Consider the following 13783-nt stretch of genomic DNA (forward strand, 5'->3'; position numbering starts at 1 on the left):
TCAACATTCAACTCTGTTGTCTCTTGAAAAAATGAATTCTTACAAAATTTTTATTTGGCAGTATGGAGGCTTGAACTTAGGTCCTTATGCTTGCTAGGCAGGCACTCTACCACTTGACCCCTTTTTGCTTTAATCATTTTTTAGATAAAGTCTTCCTTTTTGCCTGGGCCAGCCTCAGACCACGATCCTCCTGGCTACATCTCCCATAGAGCTGGGATTTCAGATGTGCACAAACATGTCCTGTGCTCTTAATACATTCTTAACCCTTATCTTGATTTGTAGATATTGATCAACAAGCCGAAGAAAGTGACCAAGCACAGCAGGCCCAGACACCAGTTACCACTAGCCCATCAGCCTCAAGCACAACCTCCTTTATGAGCAGCTCGCTTGAGGACACCACAACTGCCACCACTCCAGTCACTGACACAGAAACAGTGCCTGCATCCGAGTCCCCAGGAGTGATGCCACTTAGTCTTCTGAGGTAGCTGGCTTTCAATGTTCTGTTTGTGTGTCCAAGCTAGGAGGAATCTGAGATCCTAGGGTAAAATCCATTTTACTGAAGTTACAGATTTCCCTCAGAAGTGTAGTAACTTGCCACAAGGTCTCATATAATTTAGTGGTGGGCCCAGGTCTAAATAACTGGGCTGCTGACAAGTAAATGCCTTCTCTTATCAGGATGACTTTCCCACCCCCCCCCCACCCCAGGTCAGATATTTTTCTTTAGCAAGGAAGAGTGTGTGGTGGGGTGGCTGAAGATTAACTTGATGTTTATATTCAGGAGCAATAGCTGGGGTTGAAGGTGTGGCTCGGTTGATAGAGCACTAGTTGATGAGCAGAAACAGCCATAACTACTGATTTCAAGTCCTTGTCTTGGACCTACAGAAAACAGAATAAAAGAAACAATAGCTAATGTTCATGAAAATAATTTTTCCTTCTTAGGTTAGTTTCATTTTCAATATAATTCTCTATGCTTTTATTCTTACTATTATATCAAACAAGGCTGAGCCCAGTGGCTCAGGGAATGATCTCCAGTTGAGGGTAGTAGCCTAAGACTTAAATTTTGAAATCCCATTTCAATCAATAGCTGGACTTAATGACGTACTCCTGTTATATTGGTGATCTGAGAAGGGTAAATAGGGTACCCAAGGCTGAGGCTGGACCAGGTATACCCCATTTGAAAAAGTAGCAATGGCCAGGAAAAGAACTATAGAGACATCATCACTCGAATGGTAGAACATCTGCCTATCAAATGCAAGAGTTTGAAAACCACTAAAAAGAAAAATTTTTTAATGAAAAACAAGTCTGCTTTGCCAATGAAAGTCTTTTGATGCTCCTTCAAACCTATTTAATAAGTTTGTAAATTCCAAATGATGTTTAGCTATTTATATTTCTTTTTGCTTCAGTTTGCCATATATATACTTTTGAAGACTTTATAGAGAAGACCTGTAGGGAAAGATTGTTAGCTCTCTGAACTACAGCTTAAGATGAAATAAGGAAAGCAAAAAGAGTACCTTTTTACTCCTTTCTTTCCTCCTTCCCTTGTTTGTGACAGATCACTGTTATTCCCGTTGTGTAAATCATCATTTTAGAGAGTAGAAGAGGAGAATGGCTCTCATCATAGTGATTCTCAATTTTTGGTGTGCACAGAAGCTGCCTGGAAGGCTTTTTAAAGCTCTGGCACTGTCAGTAGTCTGACTCAGTAAGTCTGGTAAGGCCCATAGGTTGCATATTAATGAAATTTCCATAGTGATTCTCATACACTGGTCTTTTGCTCACACTTGGAGAATGATGACTTTAGTTTTGTCCAGAGATATGCTAATCCTAGTAGTCACCTTTGCCAGTCCCCAAACATCTCCTGTTTCTTAGCTCTCATATTTGACTTATAGCTGTAGGAGGTACTTCTGTATAAGAAAAGTTCCAGAAAAAGGTTTTTAAATCCCCTGCTAATTTTAGAATTCAGGACATGGACAGAGGAGTGCCTTACCACCATTCAAGCTCTAACCAGAGTAGGAATGGGAAAATCATGCCTCTTTGATCCCCATAGATATCCACCAGTTCTTTTTACTCTCCCCATTCCCCCCTCTCCCCTCATCACCTTTTTTTTTGGGGGGGGTGTCCAGTCGAGGGGCCTGAACTCTGGGCCTGGGCATTGTCCCTCAGTTCTTCAGCTCAAGGCTAGTGCTCTACCATTTGAGTCACAGCACCACTTCCAGCCTTTTCTGCTTATGTGGTGCTGAGGAATCGAACCCAGGGCCTCATGCACGCAAGGCAAGCACTGTACCACTGAGCTACCTTCCCAGCCCATCCCCATCACCTTTTTTAAGTGCTAGGCAGACACTTACACTGAAGTATACTCCTAGCCTTCTTCCTTTCTTCTTAATCTCCATTTCTCAACTGTTGGTTGGGACTTGATTAGAGCTAGTTATTTCCACTTCCAAGGACATCATTTTACAGGAGAAGAATCATAGGACTCTTTCTCCCTGTGTATTTACCATTGTGTCACAGTTAATTTGTTAAACAGTATTTTGACACTTAGAAAGTGTCTAGTTTTTTTTTAACAAATCTGGTCTTTATTCTGTAGTCCCAGCGTGAGAAAGCTGGTTTTTCCCTATTTTTCACCTTTTGTTCAGTCATATACTGATTTCAGTGTGCTGAGTGACTGAACACTTAATGTTTCTTACCATAGCTTTTCTACAAGCTATTACTTTGAGTCCATGTGGATAATTTCATAGTTTTACCTAATGAATTTATATTTAAAGTACCTGCAAATTATCTGTCTTAAAAGTCTTCTTTTGCCAGGCGCTGGTGGCTCATGCCTGTAATCCTAGCTACTCAGGAGGCTGAGATCTGAGAATCACAATTTGAAGCCAGCCTGGGCAGAAAAGTCCCCATGAGCATCTGCCTTATTTCTAGTTAACCATTCAAAAACCAGAAGTGGAGTTGTAGCTCAAAGTGCTAGAACACTAGCCTTAAGCAAAAGAGTTCAGGGACAGTGCCCAAGCCCTGTGTTCAAGCCCCATGACTGACAAAATAAATAAATATAAATGTCTCTGATAATTTAAGTTAAAAAAAGAATGGTCTGGGAATGTGGCTCAGTGGTGGAGCATTTGCCTTGCATGCATGAGACCCTGGGTTTGATTCCTCAGCACCACATGCACAGAAAAAGCCAGAAGTAATGCTATAGCTGAAGTAGTAGAGTGCTAGCCTTGAGCAAAAGCAGCTCAGGAACAGTGCGCAGGCCTGAGTTCAAGCCCCAGGACTGGCAAAAAAGAAAAGAAAAAGAAAAAAGAAAAATTATTATTTTTAGAAAAATGTGTTGAGTTTTACCTGCAGAATCCATATACCAGGATAAATTCACTGTCACTTCCTATATATCATCTATGAAGTGCTTTCAGATAGTCTGGAAACATAAATATGCTATGTATGAATAAAAGAAAATTATATCTTTCTAAAGAGGAAAATAACAAATGCCAGAAAGGTCGTGAAGCATTACTCAGTAATGCCTAGCAAACATGAGGCCCTAAATGCAAACCCCAATACTGACCCCCCCAAAAAAAAGATTTCTCTAGTCTCTTGAGTATGATATGCATACAAAAATACTTCTATTATAGTAAAAGGAAAACTTCATAAAAGCAAGGGTTGTTAATCTATTTTCTTTTTGGTCCGGTCGTGGGGCCTGAACTCTGGGCCTGGGCGCTGTCCCTCAGCTCTTCAGCTCAAGGCTAGGGCTCTACCACTTGAGCCACAGCGCCACTTCCGGCTTTTTTTTTTCTTATGTGGTGCTGAGGAATCGAACCCAGGGCCTCAGGCATGCAAGGCAAGCGCTCTACCACTGAGCCACCTTCCCAGCCCCTCTATTTTCTTAATTGCTATATCCTACTCCCCTTCTGTTTGCTAACATTTTGTTTAATAAATGGTGTTTTCATTAGTTTTATAGTAGAAGTACTTTATGAATAATGATTTTTTAAAACTGAGAAATCTTTTTCATACTACCCTCTGTTCTAGTTAGCCTATATAATCATTCAGGTTGCATGTTTCTCTACCAGGAGATTATTACATTTCTATTTCCAAATTGGTTGTTTACATTGGTCATTACTTTCTTAAAGGCAAATGTTCTCCAGCTATCCAACCACTACTGTCCTTCCCACACGTCGTGCACAGACCCCTCCAATATCATCATTACCCACCTCTCCTTCTGATGAAGTAGGAAGAAGGCAAAGTTTAACCTCTCCTGATTCCCAGACAACAAGACCAACTAATCGAACTGGTGAGTTCACTGCCATGCACTAAGGTACTCAAACCTCTTGTCATTCTAGCTGCATGGATTTTATTATGTAGTCAGTGTATTTTGTCTTTATTAAAGACAACTGATTTTACCGAAAAATAACTGCACACATCAAATGCACTTCTACCATCAAATGCAGTTCTACTTATTAGCTATGATTTATTTTGTATTTTTAGAGATTACTTTCATATCTATATTTGAAAATACAGACTGAATTATGACTATTAGATAGAGAAATTACATGCATACCTTCTAGTAGTCATATCAGACTTTTCTTTCCTAATATAGATAATTTTGTTTTGAAATTTCCCTCTCCTTCAATTCACACATTTTGAAATTCAGTGTTGTCATTTACATATCAAATACTTTATAATTTACCTTTGATATCTTTTCTGACCTCTGGGTTATCTGGAAGCATGATATTTAATTTTTAAACTAAATAATGAGATAGCTTTCTGTTATTGATTCTGCTTTTATAGTCTTCAAGAACAAATAACAGAGCCAGATGCTGGTGGCTCACACCTGTAATCCTAGCTACTCAGGAGGCTTAGATCTGAGGACCATGCTTTGAAGCCAGCCCAGGCAAGAAAGTCCATGAGACTCTTATCTCCAACTAAACCACTACAAAACTGGAAGTTGAGCTGTGGCTCAAAACCCTAGTCTTGAGCAAAAGAGCTTAGGGACAGCGCCAGGCCCTGAGTTCAAGACCCACAACCAACAACAACAAAAAGAATGAATAACAACTGAGCATCTACCCAGAATATCGCATGCCTGGATACTGTAAAGACACTTGAACATCTGTATTCATTACTGTACTATTCACAGTAGCCAAGTTATAGAAATAGCCCAGAAATCCTCCAAAAAATGTACCCAAAAAATGTGGTACTCATACACAGTGGAATTTTACACAGCCACTAGGAAGAATAATATTATGTCATTTGCAGGGAAATGGATGGATCTAGAACAAATGTTAAGTGAGCTAAGCCAAGCTCAGAGAGACAAACGTCACATGCTTTTTCTCATATGCAAAAGCTAAATCTCAAATACACTAGGACATGATAAATTATACAGGACTCTAGACATTCACACACAGTGAAAAAAGGAAGAGACTCTTAGGGAGTCTCTAATAATATAAAATAGTATTTATTGGGCTGGAAAGGTGGCTCAGTGGTAGAGTGCTTGCCTTGCATGCATGAGGCCCTGGGTTCGATTCCTCATCACCACATAAGCAGAAAAAGCTGGAAGTGGTGCTGTGGCTCAAGTGGTAGAGCGCTAGCCTTGAGCTGAAGAGCTGAGGACAGCGCCCAGGCCCAGAGTTCAGGCCCCACGACTCACAGAAAAACAAATAATAATTATTATTATTATTGAAATGAATTCCAGGAAATGGAAATAAACAAAAAGGAACAAATAACAATTTCTTCCCCCAGTACTGGGGCTGGAACTCAGGGCTTGGATGTTGTGCCCTGCCTCATTGTGATCCAGGTTAAAGCTCTGCCACTTGAGCCACAGTGCCACTTGAGCCTTTTTCTGGATGGTTTATTGGAGATAATAGTCTCATGAACTTTTCTGCCCAGGCTGACTTTGTTTTTGTTTTTTTTGGGGGGTCCGGTCATGGGGCCTGAACTCTGGGCCCGGGTGCTATCCCTCAGCTCTTCAGCTCAAGGCTAGCACTCTACCACTTGAGCCACAGCGCCACTTCTGGCTTTTTTCTTCTTGCTTATGTGGTGCTAAGGAATCGAACCCAGGGCCTAAGCATGCAAGGCAAGCACTCTACCACTGAGCCATCTTCCCAGCCCCTGCCCAGGCTGACTTTGAACCACAATTCTCAGATCTCAGACTCCTGAGTAGCTAGGATTACAAGCTTGAGTCACTGGCGCCCAAGTATTTTTTATTACTCCATTTGTTCTCTCTCTTTCTCTCTCTCTATTTTTAGCTATAGTTTATTTTGTATTTTTAGAGATTACTTTCAAGTTTATAGTATAAATCTTGATCTAAATCTGCCTTCAAGAGATAATCCTTCATAAATTGAAAAAAAAGTTACTATAAGACACTTTTATTTACTCTTCCTCAGCATTCATACTTTGCTGTTATACATATAAGCCCCCAAGTTACTACTGTATCTTCTCATTCATTAATCTATAGTGTCTGATATTTTCATTGCATCCAGTGCATTTTTCTATTCAAGCACCTGTATGTCTTTTTAGCATATTTTCCACCAACTTTCCTGAATACAGGTGATTCTTACTATTACCTATAGTTATGTTCTAGAAAGACACTGAACACTGAGTTGTTTAGGGAAATAAAAGGTTAAGTTCCTGTGGGCATCTGATCATGTCAACTGATCAACCTTACCTTATATGCCTCCCTGTTAAATTAGCCAACAGTGAGTATTTAACTGTGGTCCCTTTTAACAGGTAGTGGTGAGGCAAATTAGATTTGTATATCACCTAACAGAATGCAGTGAGAATGAGGCAGTATTTTTTTTTTTTGTGCTACTCCTGCCAAAAAAGATACTAAACATGAGGAAATATCAAAAAACCTAAATTGAGGCATATCACACACACACACACACACACTCTCTCTCTCTCTCTCTCTCTCTCTCTCTCTCTCTCTATCATAATCTTGAAAGTATCAAAATGATTGAAGGAGATCACAGAGATTGGCAAGTAAAATACAAAGATGATGCTAGATCATATCCTTTGCTGTAAAGAACACTGTTAAGACATTGAATGAAACTACAGAGAGATCTATTAGATCATGGTGCTATATTGTTATACAAAAGAATGTCCTTAATTGTAGAAATTACATATAATATATTCACTAGCTAATTTTTCTTCAGTGGTTTGGGAGAAAAGTTATTTATATTATTCTTGCAGATTTTCATAAGCTTATAATTTTTTTTGAAACTGTGAACTTCAGTTTTCAGCAAGTTTATATTGTATTACCATAATATATTTAGCACATTTAGTTACATATTAAGCATATGTTTGTAGAGTAAATTTGTGTTAAATTTGGATAGGACTCAAAAATTGGAGACTTATGGTTACCAAGAGACTACTACTCATCAAAGTACAGTGGTGTTTAGGCCCTTATTTCTCTTTCTTTTCCCTCAGCCTTGTCTGATCCAAGCAGCAGACTTTCAACTTCTCCTCCTCCCCCAGCAATTGCAGTCCCCCTGCTGGAAATGGGGTTCTCTCTCCGACAGATTGCCAAAGCCATGGAAGCAACAGGTAGGATAAATTTTTATTTATCAGAATGTATAGAAAAAAATTCCTGTCTTACTGAAGGCAAAATGTTTTTTAAGGTCATAAATCTTGTTAAGATTATTATTATTTTTTTTTTTTTGGTCCGAGACTGGGATACAAGCTCAGGATCTAACACAGTTACTCCTTGGAAGGTGCTCTACCATGTGAGCTACACCTTCAGCCCCAAGATTTTTTTTTTGTCAGTCATGGGCCTTAACTCTGGGCACTGTGCCTCAGGTCTTCAACTCAAGGCTAGTGCTCTATCATTTGAGCCACAGCGCCACTTCTGGCTTTTTTCTGTTTATGTGGTGCTGAGAAATTGAACCCAGGGCCTCATGCATGCAAGGCAAGCACTGTACCACTGAGCCACCTTCCCAGCCCCCCAAGATTTGTTTTTAACACCAGTCTGTTACAAGACAACAGAGCACAGCACACTCTGTTAAATTCGATGTCATATTTTTCCCTGTGTACAGGTGCTCGAGGAGAGGCTGATGCTCAGAATATCACGGTTCTTGCTATGTGGATGATAGAGCACCCTGGGCATGAGGAAGAGGATGAGCCCCAGCCAGGCAGCACAGCAGACTCCAGGCATGGTGCATCCATTCTAGGCAGTGGTGGGAAGTCCAGTGATCCCTGTTACTTGCAATCACCAGGAGACATACCATCAGCTGATGCTACTGAAATGGAGGAAGGCTTTAGTGAAAGGTAAAATTCTAGTTTCTTTATTTCTGTCTCATGTATTATAAACACTGCATCACAAGGCCCAATTTATTTCGCTCACAGATGTTCTAATGGTGTGTAAAGTAGTAACTAGGTATATGAACAGGTGTATATCATAGTTATAATTCTGTTTCTGTGGGAGATATAAGTGATGCAATGCATATTATCTCGGAAAGAAATTCATAATTTTTATGTAAAATTTAGCTACAAAAAGGAAACTGCTAATTAAACCAAGTTTATTTTAAAGTGATGTAAATATGCTGATAAAATTACTTTACCTCAGAAGTGATATAAAATGGAGTATTTGTAAAATAGAAATTGGTTTAATTGACGTGTTTGATAGAAATGGATTGTTTTTATTGATTGATTGATTGATTGATTGCTAGTTCTGGGCCTTGAACTTAGGGCTTGGGCATTGTCTCTGAGCTTCCTTTCCTCAAGGCTAGCACTCTACCACTTGAGCCACAGCATCACTTCTGGCTTTCTTTATGTGGTACTGAGGAATCAAAGCCAGGGCTTCATGCAGGCTAAGCAAACACTCTACCACTAAGCCACATTCCCATCCCAGAAATAGATTTTTCTACCTCTTAAATTTATTTTTTCACTTCTTCAAAGATTTTAATATCTAGTATAATGTGTTCTTTTTGGAAGTGTAAAAAGAATACTGATTTTATTATATACTAAAATGAGGTATAATAAAATTCTAAAATTCCACCTAAATTTTTTTCCTTAAGATTTTAGATCTTAAGTTTTTATTTGATAATGGAATCCTATGATTACAAGTTTATGTCTTAGGCAACAAGATTTTTTTAGCTAGCTCAGTGAACTGTTTCATACTTTATTTTGAAATGGATATTTTCCTGGGCAAGAATCCCAGATTATTTCAAATTTTAATCATTTTGGATTTAGCTAGGATATATTTGATCTTATTTGAATTTTTATTCATTTTTTCTGGTATGCCAAGAATTGAAGTCAGGATGTCACTCATTGCTAAGCAAGTATTATAACATTGCATATCTCTAGTTCTGATCTCATTTAAATTATGAATGTGAATTAAGCATCTATTTCACTGTAGGCAGAATTTAAAAATTAGATATATTCACTGCTCAGGGCACAGTATTTGACATAACTAAGGAACTTTACAAGGGACGAAAGATATATTTCAACATTTTCTTATAGGCTAAGGATATAACTCAGTAGTAGATAGTGAGTTTAGTATTCAGGAGGGTCTGGGTTTAATCCCCAGCAAATCTCTTCTACTCTCCCAAAAGACCTTATCAAACCATATTCTCAATGATATTTGGGTTGCGGGGGAGGGGGAAGGGGGGGCAGGGAATAGTACTGCAACCAAGTTTGCCTCTCTGCCCCCTTTTTATGATCACCTTAAAAATTGTGTGTGGCTTTTAAATTTTCATTTGTAGCCCTGATAACCTGGATCATACAGAGAATGCAGCTTCTGGAAGTGGACCACCAGCCAGAGGTCGCTCAACAGTAACAAGAAGGCACAAATTTGATTTGGCAGCTCGTACATTGCTAGCAAGAGCAGGTAATTGTATGTTTCACATCCTTCTCTTGGTGAAAGATTTTATCTTAAAATCAATATAAAAGCAACATTAAAGAAGATGTACACTAGGGAACTGAGAAGGTGGCTCAGTGGTAGAGTGCTTACTTTGCATGCATGAGGCCCTGGGTTTGATTCCTCAGCACCACATAAGCAGAAAAGGTAGGAATTGGCAATGTGGTTCAAATGGTAGTGTGCTAGCCTTGAGATGAAGAGCTGAGAGACAGTGCCCAGGCCCAGAGTTAAAGCCCCTTGACCAACCAAAAAAAAAAAAAAAGGAGGAGGAGGGGGGGAGAAGGAAGAAGTAGTACACTGAAAGAATAATAAGTCCTCCACCATAACTGAATGACTATTTGCATACGATTTTCTACACATTTACTTACTTTACCTAATCATTCCTAGATTTATTTTTATGTTTCTTCTTACTACAAAAGGCTATATATTGGCCTCTGGAAGATTTAGAGAAATTTTGATACTGCTCCCTCTGCCTCAATCAGTTATAATTTATGGAGTGACAGTGCATGCTCAGTATTTAGCATCGGGGTGAGAAAGTGCTGGAAACGTTATTGTACCAGAAAAGTACTATGATGTACTCTGTGGTTCTTAGAGCCTTACCATTATGCAAGGCCCTTAGATAAGTAAAAATAAATGGCCTCGATACCTTACTCAGTTTTTCTAGGATTGCAATTAAGCATGTAAAGTGTAAGGTTAAAAAAAAAAAAGTGTAAGGTATAGGGGATGTATTTTCCAGACCAGAAACTGGGATATGTGATTTGTCAGAACAGAATTCGAAGATTGGAATATTAGAAGATAAGTGATGATTCAGTCATTTATAGGAAGGAGATGTATTTATGATAAACTGAAGAGGAACATGAAAGAGTCCCTTTTCAGTCATTTTTTTCTGTTTTCTTCAATAACTACAGTATAAAAAATTTCTCATGGATCACCATATTTAATCTTACTAGTCACCTACAAAATATGAGTGCTATTGTTATCTCCATTTTAAAAGAGAGGAACAAATGTGATAATGTGCATAATTTTGAGACCATGTGGTCTGAGATAAAATAAACCACACAGGAATGGATATCACATACATGTTTGGTAATTAAGAGCTGGTAAAATATTCAGGATTATTTTATTCATGCAAATAAAATGCCTTTTTTTGTTTTGTTCTGAGCGGGGTTATACCGCTCTGTGCAGGCTCACAGGAATCAAAGTCGAAGAGAAGGAATATCTTTGCAGCAAGACCCAGGGGCGTTGTATGACTTTAATTTGGATGAGGAACTGGAAATTGATCTTGATGATGAAGCAATGGAAGCTATGTTTGGACAAGACCTGACCAGTGACAATGATATTCTGGGAATGTGGATCCCAGAGGTACTGGATTGGCCTACCTGGGTGTGTGTGACTGCAGCGGGGGCTGCTCTGACTTATTTTCCTGCCCTCCCATTCATACAGCTTACTAACAGCAGCCTTGCCTAGAGCTGAAATCTCTTGAAAGCCTTAAGTCTCATCCTAAGGTTTGAGATTTAATGCTGAAAGTTGCTTTAATACCTACAATTTGTTAAGAAAAAGTCTTTCTTGTTGCTTTGTTTTTGATTTATTGCTTCTTTCCCCAGATTAGATAAATAGAGTCATTCTGTGGTAATATTGAGTTTTGATGTCAAGGATAGATTGAAAACAGACGTCAAGCCCTAGTAGGTGCTGCAGGACTATGTGAACATGGCTGCTGTGTTCATGTGCTATTTGAATGCATGCTCTTCTCCATCATAGATTCTATTTAATCACTGTAATGCCTCATTCTGGGAACTAGTCCCTCTTCTCTCAGATCTTGGAAATACCTCCATCTAGGGACAGGGTGCATGTGGGTTTTATGTATACACTGTTTAGCATTGTATTTTTATAGCAGGGAGAAAAAAGCTCCTAGGTGTAAGTTCTATGAGAAAGAGAATCTACTAGTTTAATAAGATAAATAAATTGTAATGACTTATCTCAGAAATTCAGGAAATAGATACATATTGTATGGCCAGATAAAATGAAGTTCATTTTTATGTATCATTAATGAACATCTTGCAGAAATTTGTTTCACAAGGCAAATTATTGTATTCTTAATTCTTTTCTTAGGGTAATCAGTTTACTTATATTGTAACTAGTGGGAGAGAGGGAAGATAAAAAACTACATACTATGTAGTCTAAATTATGATTGGAAATTTTCTTTTTGGTAGCATTGGAGTTTTAAATTCAGGACATTGTGCATGCTGGACAGGTGCTTCATCACTCAGCCATGCTTCTAGTCCTTTTTATCTTTTTGGTGGTCCTAGGGCTTGAACTCATGGCCTTGGCTCTTGCTAAATAGACACACACTCAACTAACTGAGCCATACCTCCAACCATTTTTGGTTTGGGTTTTGGGGTTTTTGTTGTTGTTGTTGTTGTTGTTTTTAAATAGAATCTCAATTGTTTGCCTAGACCAGCCTGGACTGTGATCCTCCTAAGTAGTTACCACTAAAGGTATAAGCCATCCTGCCCTTCTCCTGGTTAATTTTAAGATCTGACTTTTCACTGGCATGTACCTAGACCATGATCCTCTTATGTTTGGCTTCCCTGTTTAACTGGGATGCCAGGTGCATGCCATTATGCTTAGCTTCTTCCATTGAGATGGAGTCCCTCAAACTTTTATGCCCAGAACTGCCTAGATTCAAGATCTTCCTATGGGGCTGGAAAGGTGGCTTAGTGGTAGAGTGCTTGCCTAGCATGCATGAAGCCCTAGGTTTGATTCCTCAGTACCACACACACAGAAAAAGCCGGAAGTAGTGCTGTGGCTCAAGTGGTAGAGTGCTAGCCTTGAGCAAAAGAACCTCAGGGACAGTGCCCAGGACCTGAGTTCAAGCCCCAGGACAGGCCAAAAAACCTTCTATGTAGCTAGGATGACAAGCCTGTGCAATTGGTTGAGGAGAGAGGTGTCAACTTTTCTGCTCAATTTGTCCTTAAAAGGAGCCCCTCCTGATCTCAGCCTCACAAATAGCGAAGATTACACGTGTGAATGCCTGACAGTGAAAAAAATGTTTATGTAGCATTCTAAATATGTAAAAAAAATTATTTAGTGTTACAGGTAGTCTATATATTTTTAAATTTTATTTTAAATTGACTGTAATTATTTGATATGACATTGTTTTGTACAGCATGTTTGTGAATCTGAAGACAGGGAAGAAGTGGTGGTGTGTGAACTGTGTGAGTGCAGTGTTGTCAGCTTCAATCAGCACATGAAGAGAAACCATCCAGGCTGTGGGCGCAGTGCTAATCGCCAGGGCTACCGCAGCAATGGCTCCTATGTGGATGGCTGGTTTGGTGGTGAATGTGGGAGTGGAAATCCTTACTACCTGCTGTGTGGTAGCTGCAGGGAGAAGTACTTAGCCCTGAAGACCAAATCCAAGACAACAAGTTCTGAAAGGTACCATGTAATTGTATAGATAGACAACCAGAACCTCTGAATGAGAACCTCTCATACCTAAAGACATGGGGGCTGTTTTTTTGTTTATTTTTATGTGACCAGTTACAATGGACTTCCTGAAGTCTGTTGTTGGATTGGGGGGAAATGCATGAAGCATTTCATGTAATTCATGTTCCCCACAGATTTGAGAACTTTTAAGGAACTCAGAATCCAGGCATAGATGCATGACAGCAGATCCTTCACTGGAGTTTGGCTGTGTTAGTCTTTGACATATTGGCAACTTGTGGTCAGAATCAAGAGACATGTGGTCGAATTTTTCTTTATTATTGACATTTTCTATCTTATTTATGACATCTCATTTTTATTAGGCTGAGCACATTCAATTGTACCTCTATAATCACACCTATTAGAGAGGCAGAGATGGGGAAGATTGTAGTTCAAAGGCAGCCCAGGCAAAAAGTTAGTGAAACCTTATTCCAACAAACAAGCCACATATGGTGGAATAGGCCTGAAATCCCAGCT

The 13783-nt window shown here is 39.1% G+C and overlaps 1 protein-coding gene across 3 annotated transcripts in view; it reads left to right on the top strand.

Moving 5' to 3' along the window:
* Nucleotides 1–13783, top strand: part of Herc1 (HECT and RLD domain containing E3 ubiquitin protein ligase family member 1) — a 178223-nt gene that overhangs the window by 113259 nt on the left and 51181 nt on the right. For all 3 annotated transcript variants that reach the window (XM_069995206.1, XM_069995205.1, XM_069995207.1), the window contains exons 39-45: nucleotides 283–481; nucleotides 4107–4267; nucleotides 7399–7515; nucleotides 8004–8235; nucleotides 9672–9796; nucleotides 10989–11209; nucleotides 12993–13261. In XM_069995206.1, coding sequence (XP_069851307.1) covers nucleotides 283–481; nucleotides 4107–4267; nucleotides 7399–7515; nucleotides 8004–8235; nucleotides 9672–9796; nucleotides 10989–11209; nucleotides 12993–13261 — 1324 coding nt within the window. The remainder of the gene's footprint in view (nucleotides 1–282; nucleotides 482–4106; nucleotides 4268–7398; nucleotides 7516–8003; nucleotides 8236–9671; nucleotides 9797–10988; nucleotides 11210–12992; nucleotides 13262–13783) is intronic.

Source organism: Dipodomys merriami, unplaced genomic scaffold (assembly GCF_024711535.1).
Source record: "Dipodomys merriami isolate MVZ:Mamm:240054 unplaced genomic scaffold, mDipMer1.0.p SCAF_48, whole genome shotgun sequence".
NCBI lineage: Eukaryota > Metazoa > Chordata > Mammalia > Rodentia > Heteromyidae > Dipodomys > Dipodomys merriami.